The sequence below is a fragment of the Lepidochelys kempii genome, chromosome 4, assembly GCF_965140265.1.
Source record: "Lepidochelys kempii isolate rLepKem1 chromosome 4, rLepKem1.hap2, whole genome shotgun sequence".
Taxonomy (NCBI): domain Eukaryota; kingdom Metazoa; phylum Chordata; order Testudines; family Cheloniidae; genus Lepidochelys; species Lepidochelys kempii.
The window spans coordinates 15162760-15178083 of NC_133259.1; the positions used below are offsets into that span (position 1 = coordinate 15162760).

At 40.7% G+C, this 15324-nt stretch overlaps 1 protein-coding gene across 2 annotated transcripts in view; it reads right to left on the reverse strand.

The window, feature by feature from the left end:
- ANTXR2 (ANTXR cell adhesion molecule 2) overlaps positions 1-15324 on the reverse strand; it is a 172451-nt gene that overhangs the window by 142986 nt on the left and 14141 nt on the right. For both annotated transcript variants that reach the window (XM_073340477.1, XM_073340476.1), the window contains exons 5-7: positions 14779-14886; positions 14603-14671; positions 13578-13658 (exon numbers count right to left, since the gene is read on the reverse strand). In XM_073340477.1, the coding sequence (XP_073196578.1) occupies positions 13578-13658; positions 14603-14671; positions 14779-14886 (258 nt within the window). The remainder of the gene's footprint in view (positions 1-13577; positions 13659-14602; positions 14672-14778; positions 14887-15324) is intronic.

A 15324-nucleotide genomic window follows, 5' to 3' on the forward strand; every position in this document is an offset into this window, starting at 1 on the left:
CACCAACTCATCTCTGCTGTAACTCCACTGACTTAATAACATTACATCAGGACTGAATGATGGGAATTCTCCTATCGACCTAGCACTGTCTGCTCCGTGGGTTAGGTTGGTTTACCTGCATCCCTCTGAGACATAGTTATAGTGACCTAATTTGCTACTGTAGACCAGGCCTCAGTTGTGCTATTATGGTTCAGTCCAATTTTGCCTCTCCGCCAGGAGGTTGGGAGTTTAGGTCCTGGTCTAGCAGAACACTTAACCACATACTTAACTTTTAGCGTGTAAACAGTCCCACTGACTTCACTGGGAATACACACTGGTTTAAAGTCAAGCACATGCTCCGGTGCCTTGCTGGCTCAGGGTTTTAAAGTCATATGCCAAGACTAAGGTGCACACCCAATTCTGTCATAGAAGTGCAGTACTTCGGATGCGCTCAATTTTAAGAAACACTGTCCCTTGTATGGCCACTACGTAGAATAATCTATCTAATGTTATTACAAGCTTGTCTGATCTGGGTTTACTAACTCGTTAATACATAGGTTTTTGGTAATCAGACTTTTTTGGACTGTGACCAACTGCTTAGTTTTTTCTCTCTTTTTAAGAAACTTTTTCTGTTCTGGAAAGTTGATAAGTTGAAAGTTCCACAGTCCGTAATTTATCACGTCTCTTTCTCAAGTAATTTCAGCTGCAGCCAAGACAGAGGAGGGTTATGTGCAGGAGTGGGTCAGCTGCTTCAGGGATATCTGAAGCTCCGTGCAAGTTCACAACTAGACATTATTTAAAGCCTCTGAAAAAAGCCCAACAGCTATGTCAGGCCTTGAATTTGGGGGCAATTCCTTTCTACTGAACTGGTTTCCAAATAAGAGGTTTATAAGTACAATAGTTAGACTGGATGTCTGCAGTGTGTAGCTCTACACAATTTCTGCTCTAACCCTTCCTGTTCTGCAGCCTCATGTTTACCTCACTGTACACTTTATAAAGCAGCATAGTGGTTAGCCATTCTACTTCATTCATATAGGATTTAATTCAATCAGAGGCATTTGACAGAAACACAGTCAGTTCTTGACCCTGTACACTGAACCCAGAGGAGCCTAAAGCTGAGTAAATTAAAAACAGTATCATGTTTGGTTAAAAATATTTCAGCTGGGGGTGGGGGAAAACACCTACACCAATAATCATATTAGCAGTTGCATAAAAACAGAAGCTGAACTGACGAATTATGAAAAGGCAGCCCAAGTAAAATAGAGATCACCATTGCTTCTAGCCTTTAGGAACTCCCCTCTCAGCCACCTCTTTGTGCTACACTTGCCTCATTTCAGTCTTGTCACAGCCTTGACACTGCTTGGGCAAGCACCTTCTCCTCTGGATCCCCTGTTGTCTGCAACAAGCTGCTACATTCGCTTCCCCTCAGACCAGCGTAAATCACGAATAATTGCACTGACATCAATGTATATTGGGGTAAGTGATATGAGAACCGAGGCTTCTCTCTTTTCAGATCCTAGCTAAACACAACTATTTTCCCCTTTGCTAGTTCCTCTTAACGTGCTCTCCCTCTGCTGCCGTTATACATGTAACAGAGCAACTAGATAGTTTGCAGTAAAGCTGTGAGGTATTTCAGGTACAAATTCTTATGAAAGGTACTACATAATGTGATTGTACTGCATGGTATTACACACCCTGCTAAAAATATCTTTTCCTGTCACTGTTTCAACACATTTCATGTTCAGGGGCCCTTAAGAAAACAGTACATTAGCAACAACTTGTGATCGACATAACTGTACATTGACAATTAACAAAATATGTTAAGTGTCAATTCATTTCACGGCATCATTTGATTTTGCTTAGCCCCAGTCTGCAGTTCAAAAGTTTTGGCAGCCGCTAGCACCATAAATCATAACTCTCCTGGCATCTGTTCCTTCCATAAAACTACACATTGAGTTCAGGATTCTGGGCAGGTCATCAAACACAGCTGGATTCTTTTCAGAGCAACCGTATCAATTTTCAAGTCTATTTAATGTTTTGAAAACAATAAATGGGACGGGCACACAAGAGATTTGTTTCCCTAAATTAAGAGATTAGCATACCACAGATTATTGGAGGAAGAGCTCGGAGAGATTTTAGTCACACTCAGCACATCAATATTTTGAACAATGCAAGCTTTTCAAGATTCCTGGTGGGTGGGTGTTATTCACTGCAGATTTATTTCTAATCTACACCTCCATTTGTCTTCATTATTGCTCATTGGAAAATGGAAGCTGCTCCCCAAGGAGACTGGCCATTACTGTTTTCAAAGGAAGCCAACAGCTTGATAGGCGAAACTGTGTGGAAAACAACATAACTAATGCATCTTAAGTACAATTATATTCTTGCTGTACATTCACAATCAATTTTTGAAAGAAAAAAAATGACCACTCGTTACAAATAACCTAAATATGCATGTGAAAGTTATGTTGACATTGCAGCATAGTAACTTTCACTAAAGTCATGCCCAGCAATCCGTGTGCAAAAACATATTCACGGAACGATTAACTCCTGTTCACTGCACTTGCAGTTTAGGGACCCTGGAGTGCTGCCTACCACGCCCTCTAAGCCAGTCTTGTGTCCGTTCCCTGCAAAAGCACAATTCTGAGCCCCCCAAAAAAAGCACAAGGAATACGGTAAGTGCCAGTTTACCCGTGTACACTATTCCCAAGAGTGACCAATATAAGAAAATGTCAACCCACTAAAGCAGGGGTCATGGTGTTCTGTAGGAATGCTATGTATACGAACAGTGAGCAAAACACAGCTGAGTATTAGTGGGTCCATACCAAAAGCAGCGCTATGAACCATGACAAAATACAAACCAAATTAAACTATGAGAAGTACTTTGGTCACGTCCGTAGTATGGCATATGCACAGAAGCCAAGACATTTAGAATTTAAACTGGAACCCTCTTCATAGCTTCCCGTCCCGAGCCCACATTGTACAAACCATTCATCCATACAATGATGGCTTTGTTGACTGATTCCGTGATAACATGTTTCAGGGTACATCGCACATATTACAGAGAAAATATCCATAAAGGAGAATAAAACATAGGCGGGGAAGGGGCCAGGATCCAACCTGCCAACAGCCAAGGCAAGGGGAGTGGTGCAAAGGTGGTACAAAAGGGAGCCTTCGCAGTTCGCTGCAATCACTGGGTGCCGGGCATAAGTCAAAGCAGCCTGGAGGCTGCTTTAAGCTACATCAGCTCCCAGCAGACTGAAAGGGGAGCCAGAGTAGGCTTAGCACACCTCCTTCCCTCCAGCCACGCCCCCTACGCTGTCAGCAGAGGAGGTTGGCCTAGGAGTCATTGTCTTGATTCTACAACACTGGAGCATCCCTACTAGTTGAGGGTGACCCTCCTATGGCTTGTTACATTGTTTCAATCACCTGCCTGCAGCACAAAGCCACCGCGCTGTCCAAGAACCTGCCCCGCAATCCAAAAATGTAATGTTTAAACGGCTGCAAATCTCTCTTAGCATCTTATCCCACGCTGAAACATCAGGCAATAGTAAGGCTGTTAAATTCAAATCCTCGGAGCTTCATCCCAACTATACAAAATTAGCGTGGGTTAAATTCATTTCCAGCTACACTGTTTTCTCTCACAGCGTCGGACAAGCCAGACTGGATTGAGCCAAACCATGTTAGAACCAAGTTTACAAACGTGCTTAATCCAGGTTCTAAAATGGTTCAGCCTCATTCTCACTGACTGGTTAAACTGGGACTGTGTTTAACCCAGGTCTCCATGTGGTTTTCACATGAGTCACAGAACGCCTCACTGGCAGACTTTTTTCAGCTTAGTTGAAATAATATTTTCACAACTGTAAGGTGGGGAAAAGAATAGAGAATTAAATATAAGGGGGAAGAGGTGCAACACACAGCAATGGGTTAATATACTAACCTTTCACCTATGGAGACTTTGGCCCTGAATCTACAGAGACTTATGGGCTTTTACATATTGACTTTGGTGGGACTACTCACGATGTGTAAAGTTAAGTAAGTGAATACGTCTTCACAGGATCAGGGCCCTACTGTTGAATTCAGCCCTGATATAAGCGGGTGCACCTCTAAATTTATCCCTAGAGTTCCAAAGGGAAGATAAACATTTAATTCTAAATTACTTTGCTTTCTCGACTTTAATGGGACTTATACCCTCTCTTGCCATGGCCAAATTTGGCTTCAAAGATAAAAATTCATTGTAGATCATAAGAGTAAATGAGTACTGTGGCGTACATGACCTAATTTACCATGGTCCACCGTACACATCCACACGTAGGACCTGTAAGTGTAAGTATGTGCCTTAAGTTTTACAGCAGATCTTGTTTCTGGCCAGACTGCACTCTTCCCCACTCCAAATAATTGTTAATCACTTGAAAACAAAAGATCTGACTTGGTTCTTCAGTGTAGCATTTTGCAAAGCCAAGAGCCTACCACTTTGAATTTAGCTCCCTTTTAAAAATGAGTGAGCCAGACCAAACACTGCAGCCCGTGCAAGGTGAAATTCTGTATAACTTCTGTGGGATAGTCAGTGCTCAGATGTCAGCAGAGTGCTAAAACAAGCCCCAGCATCTCCCATTTTTGCCCCAGGATGTGTCTTTGCCACTTATTACCTACTGTGCAAATATGGTGTGGAAAGCAATCAGGCAACATGGCCACACGACACTAAATGTTAGACGCTCAATCCAAATTAATTTGAAACTTATCAAGTGTATTCATGGTGAAACACCATTTTGACATTGCACTCAAGTGAAGCCGTAGAAAAGCAACAGCAGAAATCACAAACACTGTGGGACCTACTTTTTATCTTCTGCCAAACATCTGTACTCTCAAAGGGCACCAAATACTCAATACAATTACAGCTATTTCCTGAGGTTACGTTAGTGTAGCGTGTAAACCAAGAGGAAGTTTAAAAAGGTGGGGGAGAAGGCTGCCTTCCCCTCCCCCACCTAAAAGAAAAAAAATGAAAATACCTGGGACGAGTGGACTGCATAAAACAACCAGTGATGTAATATCATAATATTAGTGAGGTTATTCTAATTATACAGTGTCTAAGCAATGCCTCATTTTGTAATTACTTAGTAGAGTAGATATAGATTACAAAACTGCAGGTCATAAGGGATGCATATTTTAACAGAATCAGTCTTTTCCTCCAAATTAAAAAAACAACCTTACTTATGAAACATTACTTATTACAAAGGCCATGACAAATTCTTAGCTTCAATAGCAGAAGGGAACTTAAAAAAACATTCTTAAGGAAAGTCTAACCTTAAAAAACAACTCATCACTAAGGAAACTCTAACTATACTTCAGATGGACTTCTGAATGCTTCATTTTGTGAAAACAGTTTACAGCATCAGTTATGTAATGTAACTGATAACAGTTTAGGGATATCTGACAAGTCAAATCCAAATCATAAGGCACACAACGGGCATACACACAAAAAAAACTGGAAGCTTGTCAGTTATGGTACTGGCTTATCAAGCTCACTGTTCTACATGAGAACATTATATGATTTGTAATATGTCAGAGAATGTAAAACTAAGGGCTGTACAAGTCTGAAGAGTAGCGCAGAAAGAATTCTATTCCAGGCCATTGAGTCTCTTTAACAACTACATGCAGTAATTCCCAAAACTATCTTCTCGTCATCTCAATCACATGGAAAAACATAGCACAATGTTAGTTCTAAAGCTTGCACCAAGTGCAGCAAGAGTATTAGACCATCCATGTGGATTAAGGAAGAGACTGATCTAATCGAAATAATTTTTTTAATGACAACTTGTTGCTTTTCTTTCTTCACCCTGCCCCTTAAAGTTTAAACATTTAATTGCTCACTTCCTGGCTTCCCAGTACAGAAACCAAGCATATTTTCCTTCTACAGGAAATGTTCCAATTAGGAAGATTCGTAATTGGTAATCAGCTGTTTCTTTAAGTTGATTTTGCTCTTGAAAAATGTTTCAGGGCTATGAAACGTCAAGGCTATCCTTAATGGCATGCACTTCACTGACCTCTTTCAAAACTTGTGCTTTCTCCTTCTCTGCAACTAGAAAAACAGGGCAATTATTTAAATAAATTCTGAAGTCAGGAGCTAGGTGGACAAGTTAGTAAGGGCACTAGCTTTTCACCTGTATGGGGGTGAGATGGCTTTGGTCACAAGTGACAACTACTTTGAAACAACCTTGTCTCTAATTACAGTGTCTGTATTACAGAACTGAACTGCATATAACTGAACCAGTTGGATTAGAAACCGTGTGTATACAAATGGTTCAATGCAGTCACACTAGCCACACGGATTCAGTTTAAAACTACTTGTGTTTCCATCAAGACTATGCTGAACCATTCATTTTCACCTGAGATGTTCACAGGCTACCCATCCTATAGATCATAGCACATCCCCCCACGTCAGCTGATTCTGGGCAGATCTGGCAACGTGATTGTGGGACAACAGTGGAAATTCACTAATCTACAATTACTTTGGCAACAAAACAATTCAGATTAGATGGAAACAGTTCTTAGTCCAGCTAAAAGCAAGTCTGGTCAAAATGGTCCTTGGAACTCGTGGGAGCACTTTTGTGCACAAAGGTGAGGTGTTTCACAAGTGCTCTTGGGGTGAGAGGTGTTCTTTAAATGGTAAATGTCTCCATGGCACACAAGACTTAAGAACTGGGAGTCAGGAGACCTGAGTTCTATTTCTATCTCTGCCACTGATGAGGTCTATCTTTGAGCACTAACTCCACCTCTCTGCGCCTCTGTTTCTCCTCCCAGCCTCTCTCTATCTTGTCTATCTAGACTGTGAACTCTTTGGAACAGGAACTCTCCCCGAGAGTTCAATACCGTGCCAATGGGGGCCCCGATCTGGACTGGGACTTCTAGGTTCTACTGTAATAATTAAAATAACAACGGTGGATATGTGTAAGGAAAGAAGTGTTCAAGGCACATGTTAAGAGGTGTTATATAATTTGGCTGCATAAGCAGTATTTTACACAGCTGTTTTCCTTCAGATCCTCTCACTAATCTAGGTTATAACTTAATGGTAGAAATGTATTCTTACACAACCATTGATTGATATAAGATGAGGAAGAGTTTGACTGAAAGCATTAATTAGATATCCTTTTCTGCTATTCAAGTGAATGTGAATTATAGAGGGGGGTTTTATTGACTGGTCATTGCAGTCAGATCAGGCTTTATCCCCATAATAAATGAGAGTTGTACCAGAAAGAACTTCTATAATTAAGCCATAAGCTTTTATAGCAGTGCCTCCTAACACCACTTTAGCTAAGGGCTGTCAGCATGTCCATTATGAACCCAGTTTTTCACAAGATTATAACTTGCCTATAAAATTTTGCTCCAAAAAGAAAGTTGGCAAACCAGATCTCTGCCTCAGGGAGCATTAATACCTTTGAACTTATAATAAAGATGCTTTAAATACAGTATTGTGTGTGTATTGGTATATATGAGCCTTGAAAATTGCATGGCAATTTTACCAGTCTAGGCATAAGATCTGTTCTTGTGCCTTTTTCCATTGTTACCGATTAAAAAACAAACAAAAACCCAGCACTAATGGTATTTTATTCAACCATCCAAAAAAAAAACCAAAAAACAAAAAAAAACCCACCTCCACGAGGGGTGTAGCTCCCAGCGCTGGTGCACTGGTGCTTTGCACCGTTGAAACTTGCTGCACTTGGGGGGGGGGAGCGGGTTCACACCCCTGAGTGAGAAAGCTGCAGCGCTGTAAAGTGCCAGTGTAGACAAGCCCTTAGTCAAGAAGTGCCAACAGGACCAGATGCTGATAGCATGGTGCATATAGAGTTACCTACTACCCAACAAACAGCCCCACTAATTTCAGAGGGACCACTGGCAGAGTAAAATACCACCCAGTGAGAGTAAGGGCATGAGAATCCGGCCCACATTATTTCACTCTATTAGCAACACTCCATCAATCAATCCCTCCAGGCTCTCCCACTCCCAATCATGTTTGTTGCTCTTTGCTGAACAATTTGTCAATATCATTTCAGTAGTGCGGTGTGCAGAACTGACTGCAAGACTCAAGGCACAGCTCCGCTAGAGCAGTATATAGACAGACTATTACATATATATATAAATTGTCATCTTAATTTTGCATTTCAAGCCTAATTTTTGGGTTTTCTGAGAAAGCTACAATTTTCTCTTAATGGGGTGGGTTTCATCCCATGCTAAATGGATACGGTCCATTTAGAATCTATTCAGTTTTAAAAGATTCAGTTAAAAGTTGTTTATAAATAATTCATATGGTTTGACAATCATGTTGGACTGTTTTTCAAACTATGTTTTTCTCTCCCTTCTTCCTGTATGAAAGCCCCGAACTTACCCTACAGGGGAAACAGTAAAATTGACTATACACAAAATAATCAATTAAAACAACAGAGACAAATATTTCTCTCTCTAATCTCCTTCAGTTATAATAATCTTAGGTACAACCTGTTACAGCAGAAAAATTTTCAGATAGAGGGGGTTTTTTAAGCTGTTTCCCTTGTAGTGTCTGTTAAGCATCAAGTTCCTGTCACCTTATCTGATAAGCGTTTGGGGTTGTTTTAAACATGAGAGAATATTTTACTTCCCACATTATGCACTGTTAACTCATAATATGAAAGATAAGTGATGTCTAATTATAGTTGGTCACATACTTTAGTGAAGTTACTAAAGAGAAATCCATATTTTAAAAAGAATGTCACTTTTAAAAGCGTACTCTGTTTCAATTCTGCTCTCAGAAAGAGCCATACAACTTCCACTCACTGCACCCAAATCAGTGGGAGTTCTGCATGCACATGTGAAGATAGAATCAGGACCCTTTTGTTTATTTTGTTTTTCAGAACCAGGTTTATTCAAGCAATTTAGATCTCAAGACCACATGCTCAACTGTGCACAGTGTACGTAATGGAACATTCCACAAACGCAGGCGAAACTCAAAACGTGAGCCTTTCTGCAAGCCGGAGAAAAATCTAGACAAGGTCAGATTGGTCTAAGGTTTGGGGTGCAGCCTCCCAATCATGTGGGCCCCGAGGAACAACAAGCAGGGAGAGACCCACTCCCATGCAGGCCAAGATGTCCAAGGACTGCTGCCTCCTTGCTGGCCCCCTTCCTTTGAGATCCTTGTCACCTATCCCCCTCTGGGAGAACAATACAGCAGTGGAGTGGAGTCCCCAGTAAGTACACTGGCAGCAGGGAAGATGGTCCGAGCAAAGTGAATTCCGTTTTCAAACAGATTTGATTTACAATTGGATTATCTACTAAACTAACAGAGGCTCAGCCAGGGAGGACATCTCAGGGAGCGCCTGTTCCCCTACTTGCCCCATAAGCCTGCAGAACCCCAACCCTGTGGAGCTCCAGCACAAGATCTTCTTTGGAAATACTAGGCTTTGGGGGGGAGGGAGGGAGGGAGAGAGATTGAAATGTAGGGCGCATCTGGCTCCCAGCTCTGTGCTTTAATCACTAGAGCCTGCTGCTTCTTCTCAGTAGACTGCTTCCACAACAATGTTCATTTCAGAATCAATTGAACCCATTAAGAAAATAGAGCTAAAGCTGTAAAATTTCCAGATGTGTATAAATAGGAATGTTTGAAATACAATTTTTTTTTTTTTAGAACAAGCTTGATTCTTATGCGACTTCATGAAGAACAGTTGTACTTGTGGTTGAGATTTTTCAAAGTTGCATCTAAGGGATCTGGATACTCAATTCCGATTCATTTTAATGGAAACTGGGCACCATGATCTCCTACAGAGCTTTGCTTGGGTTTTTTTTTTTTTTAGGACCTGGACTACTTCTCAAGCACATACTGAAGTCCCACTGAAGTGTTCTAAGTTAAATGCTTCCTGAATCAGGACATGGATCCTCCAATGTACTAGCCATCTCCTTGAAACACGCTCACCATCCTTCAACTCCCCAGGAAGACCACAGGCGTTCAAGATGGTCAGCGCCTCAGAAGAGGTGCTAAGCAGCTTGCAACACTGGTCCCTAGAACACTGATGTGGTTATCACACTCTAAATGGCCATTCCTGAACGGTGCTTTAATGGAGAAGAAATATCGTAATTAAATCCCATCCATATTAGAAAAGATTTGAGCTCCTTATATGGTCCCAAAATACCACACTGTGAAAGCAACTGTGCACTCCTAAACTCTTAAATCTCACATTGCCACTTTATTTATTCCATTTGCTCATGAAGCCATACTTCCATATAATTATCAGCCAAACTAAATCAGTAAACCATTCCTGATAGGGTAACCAACTTGCCTTCAGCATTTTTCTTTCAAGCTACAAGACTTTCTGCGTAGATTTATTTACTCTGACAACTCTGTTCATTTGATACTTTGTAAAGCTGGATATTAACAATGCCAGAAAAGCTTACAGAACTTCATGTGAGTTACCACCACACAGAAGTATGCATAAATAAAATAAATTGTTCAAATACAGTATATGGGGATATTATTTGAAAGAAATGTGGCACAATACACAGGTGGGTAAATCCTTACTGACTTCATTGGAAATTGGAGCAAGTAAAAACTAATAAAGAACTTCAAGATTTGGGCGAGACTTTTTCTTAGGTCATGTCTGTGTTGTGTTGCACATCACTGGTGGCAGCATGGTGAGTATACGGAGCCACACACCACAGTGAAAGGCAGGTGGTGTCCACACAGCAGTGGGAGGCTACATGCTTCAGCGAAAGGCTCTGGCAGTGGGGAAGATAGCAGAGAAAAGTCCCGGCAGCTGTCCGCAGCCTTTCCCTTCCCCACTGCCTCTCTCTGTCAGAGCCTTTCCCCACTACCGGAGTCTTTCCCTGTGGTGGAAAAAGTTAGCCAAAGACCCATTATCAATTTATGGACGTTTCAATCACTGCCCTAGAAATGAGCAAGTGACATTGATAGTGCCCCACTGTCCAGCTTCCACAGGGATAACATTTTCCAGGGGGAAAATGGATTGTTCAGATTGCTTCGCAAAGCATTTAAATCCTTGAAGTTAGAGCCAGTGGCTGTCAAGCCAGAAATTTTCAGGACCTTAAGAACAAAAATTAAAAGTCTAAACACTCCTGGAAACCACCAAATCAACAACCAGATTTTTTTTTTTTGTTTATCCCAACAAACAGCTGAAATGAGCCCTTTTTTGTGTTTCCATACAACCTGAATAGCCACAACACAAGCTTTTCATGGAAACACACAAGCAATTAGCTAAGCCCTGAAACATTTGTTGAAACTGCTGTCTGTTACATAAAAATCTACGCTATTCAAGCACTCAGTTACAGCTTATAAGGAATAGTCCATGTGTTTATGATCTAGACTAGATCTTCCTTAAAAAGGTCAGTCAGTCAATCCCACACAGTATTTCTGGGATGATGCACTCTTTACATCATTGTTTAAGAATGGGATTTTCACAAGCACTAACGGGAATTGAATTTCAATGGGAGTTTGGTGATGAACTCCTTAAGTGCCTTTGAAATCCCATCCTGAAAAATTAAAGATTAAATTCACCCCAGTGTGCATCAGTTTCTGCCAGGGCACAGGGTCCATGGTGGCTGATAGTTCTTGGGGTGAAATAATGCAGGTACGCAGACCCTCTTCTCAGCCATCTCAGCCAGGGGTATGACAGACAACAAACGCAGCCTCAAAAGTGGGGGTCATTGACCAGCTAAAGTGGGTGGCCAAAACAGCTAGGGGATGCAATGACTCTACACATCCTAATTTTACCTTCCACAAGTTGGGCTCCTAAGGAAAGCCTAAGAGAAACTATACTTCCGCTACCCTTCAAAATCTGAGAGAGGAGCATTGTGGAACCACCACTTGGCCTCTACTCAACAAGGGAACAGCAGCCCCTGCTAGCACCAGGAGGTGCAAACTGACACTCCTTGTATGTATGAGTTTGAATCTTGCCATATAGAGTTGAAAAACTTTATAAATTATTAGGTCATGGGGTTTCCAAGAACATTAAACGATTAAGACCCAATACTCAGTTGGTGTAAATCAGTTTAACTCCATTGACTTTAACTGTGCTACGCCGATTTACATCAGCAGAGGAACTGTCCCTTAAAGTCTTCAAAATAATGACAAACAGTTTGCCACAGGGATTTATTATCTTTTAAGGGAGATGAAGTAAGAGCCTGAACAGATTGATTGCATCTCTTTAGACTGGACGAAGAATCTTCTGAAACAATACATGGTCAGCAAAGAGAGGAAAAAATAGTTTAATCTATACCAGTAACTTCTAGAGAAAAAACACATTATTCAATGGAAGAGTAGTGACAAGTTCACGATTTCATAACTTAGTTATAAGTAGTGTCCTTTGTTAAAATAAAGGGCAGGGGAGGGGACAGCAGTGGGGTCTGTCTTGGGAAGAGAGCTTCATTCATTAGTATATTTATAGCCTTACATTTGACATTCAGTTTGAACTATTTTCCTTTATGAATAAAAGCTGTATCGAACAACATATGGAGGAGCTTAAAGCAGCTTGAGATTACTGCCTATCCCGCTGACCAACAGTCGCATTGTTTCCTTCTACTTCTCTGTCTGTTTGCACCCATCTGCTGTCTTTTGCCTTATACTTCGATAGTGAACTCTTTGGGGCAGGGATAGTCTTTTTTTTCTGGGTTTGTACAGCACCCAGCACAATGCAGTCCTTGTCCATGACCAGAGCTCCTATACATTACCGCAACACAAATAATTAATAACAATAACAAACATCATCTTTTGAGGCACTGGTGCTCTGACAATTATCCAAAATACACAGAATTTTCTCTAAAACCAAACACATAAGTTACGGTCCATATAACTGAAGATGCCTACTTGACCAAACCAACTAAAATATAGCCTCGCCACTGACCACATCAAAATCATGAACCACTTCTCTTGGTTTCATCCCTTCATATCCCTTTCAAATAAATCACTGCAAATCAGTTCGTTCACCCACACTCATTAACAGGACCCTTTGGTGAAATGCATAAATGCAGGAGTAACAAACCAAACTAAAAGATTGGCCACCTTTTTTCCCCTGTAAGAAAAACAAAGTGATGCTTCCAGAATACTTCCATATTCTTACTAATTTCTGGTTAGTACCAGAACTAGCTTATGGAATACTTTAAAACCAGTTGTTCTCAAACTATTTTGATTGGCTGTGCCACTTCACCAGACTAAGCCCTTAACTGTAAAAGTTTCCACCTCGTCCCCTTGAATTAGGAAAACTCACCTAAACTTGCATTTTGCTAACTCTATACTGAGCCAGACCTCATGCAATTCAGTGGATGGCAGGCAACAACAATGTATGGAAATGCATCAGTAAGGTAAGAAGGGTAAATATATTGCAGATACCAGTGATTGGGAACTATTAATTTAGGGCCCAATTCGGCTCAATGAAATCAATGGAAATTGAGGGCTCTCGGCACCTCTCAGGAGGCAATCAGTTCCTTGCAGGTCTTTAGACTAAACCTAGCTAATTATAACGTAATTGCCTTCCTGGCAAAAACCAAGCCACCACAGAAATCAAGAAATTCCTTCGAAAATCCATCAAAAGTTCTGAGAACGTGTGTTCAATAATACTCACAGAATTAATGATGCCTTTAAGCGCTTGGAATCCTCCAGTGACAGGGAAGACTTGTTCTTTTGTATCAGCAATTTTTTCAAGCTTTGGAAAACAAACACAAATAACTTGGCAGACCAAACATGTTGCACAATATTTTTCAGCCTGAAAATCTAAACAAAGGTCTAAAAACCAACAGGCTCTATCATTTAGCAAGAGAATAAAAATCCCGGATCCCATGGACCTTCTGGCCCACAGTTAAAGAGAGCAGTTATGCTTTTTCTGACCAGAAGCACTTGCTGCAAAATGATATGCAGCTAATCCCACTGTATGGTAACCACTCAAATTCAAACAAAACCAGAGTAAAGAGGATCCCTAAATCCAGACCGTTTCAGACAATCATTTTACTTCTCTTCTTGGAGTGGAATTAAAAATCGGCACTAAAACTAAAAAAAGAGAGAGAGGTGGTGCAAACTTTTCTGCTTTCCCGTTTGCTTCCTCTTACTTTACGAAGTCTTTCTGCATACCCTTTGTACAAGGTTCCTTCTGTACACTTTTCCATTTAAAGTCCAAGTCTTTCCATCCGCTCTGTAGTGCTAACTCTGCAAATGATCAGCTTATATGAGTACAGGACCTATAGATAAATCTTCAGTTGATGGGAAAAAAAACAATAGTCCTTTTGTTTTCCAAAAGCAAAGACTATTGTCCCCCGTCAACTCAAAGCTTATCTATAGTCACTGTACTCATGCAAGCTGTGGTCTAAGCTGGTTAACATTTGAATGGAAAGTTTCCCTAAATGATCTGGTTCAGGCGCCTATCAATAAGTGTAATTAATTTCTGAGAGATCTTTTCTGTAATAGAACGGTGGCATCCACTCATTCTTTTTACTTCTATTAATAAGCAAATGTCTAAGTATCTACTTCCTGCTCTGGAGAACATACTGCAGTGTTCCAGCATAAGTAAAGTACATTCATCTACCGCAGCGATGGCTGCCTTATAAAAACTTGTAAGACACCATTAATTAGTAATAACAACAACAATGCACTTACTTGATCTTGTTTAAAATCAAGGACCCCAACACAGTAAACTCTAGCCCCTAAACTTCTGGCCTTGTTTGCCTGTTCCAAAATAGAATGAAGAAAGAAATGCACTGTTTACACACCAGGCTACACACACATACAAAAACACAGCAGAATGTAACAGACAGTTGCAGTTCAGTACTCACCTCTTTTTCTGCATACAAGGGGATCTGACCGTCCAATTTACCATCTGTCAAAGCAATTATTATACTGGAGAACTTTGAGCCTCCTGCACCCTCAATTTGTTGATTTGCCTGAAAATGAACAATAATTATCCAGTTTGCAGTCATACCCAAACTTATAACCAAGGTGCTTCTACTAAATGAATGCAGCCATTTGAAATAATCCAAATAAGACTGAATGATCAAATCCATCCCTAAAACTCACCTCTTCAAAACAATCCCGTCTCCCCTCTACCTATCATCCTTTCATTAATTTAAACCGGAGTTAGACATGGCCTTGGATTGTAATTTGTTTAGGAGAAGGAGCATGACCAACATTTTCCAAAGTTACTAGTGACTTTAAGAGCCCCAGTATTTGGTTCCTCAAACTGACACACATTTAAAGCGGTATGGTTTTCATACTGTGCCATTTCTGATGATCATGTTCCTTTAAGGGGTCTCACTTTCAATATTTCCAACTCCAAACCTTCAAAAATCATTAGACAGCCCGCAAAATATAATGAAATCAGA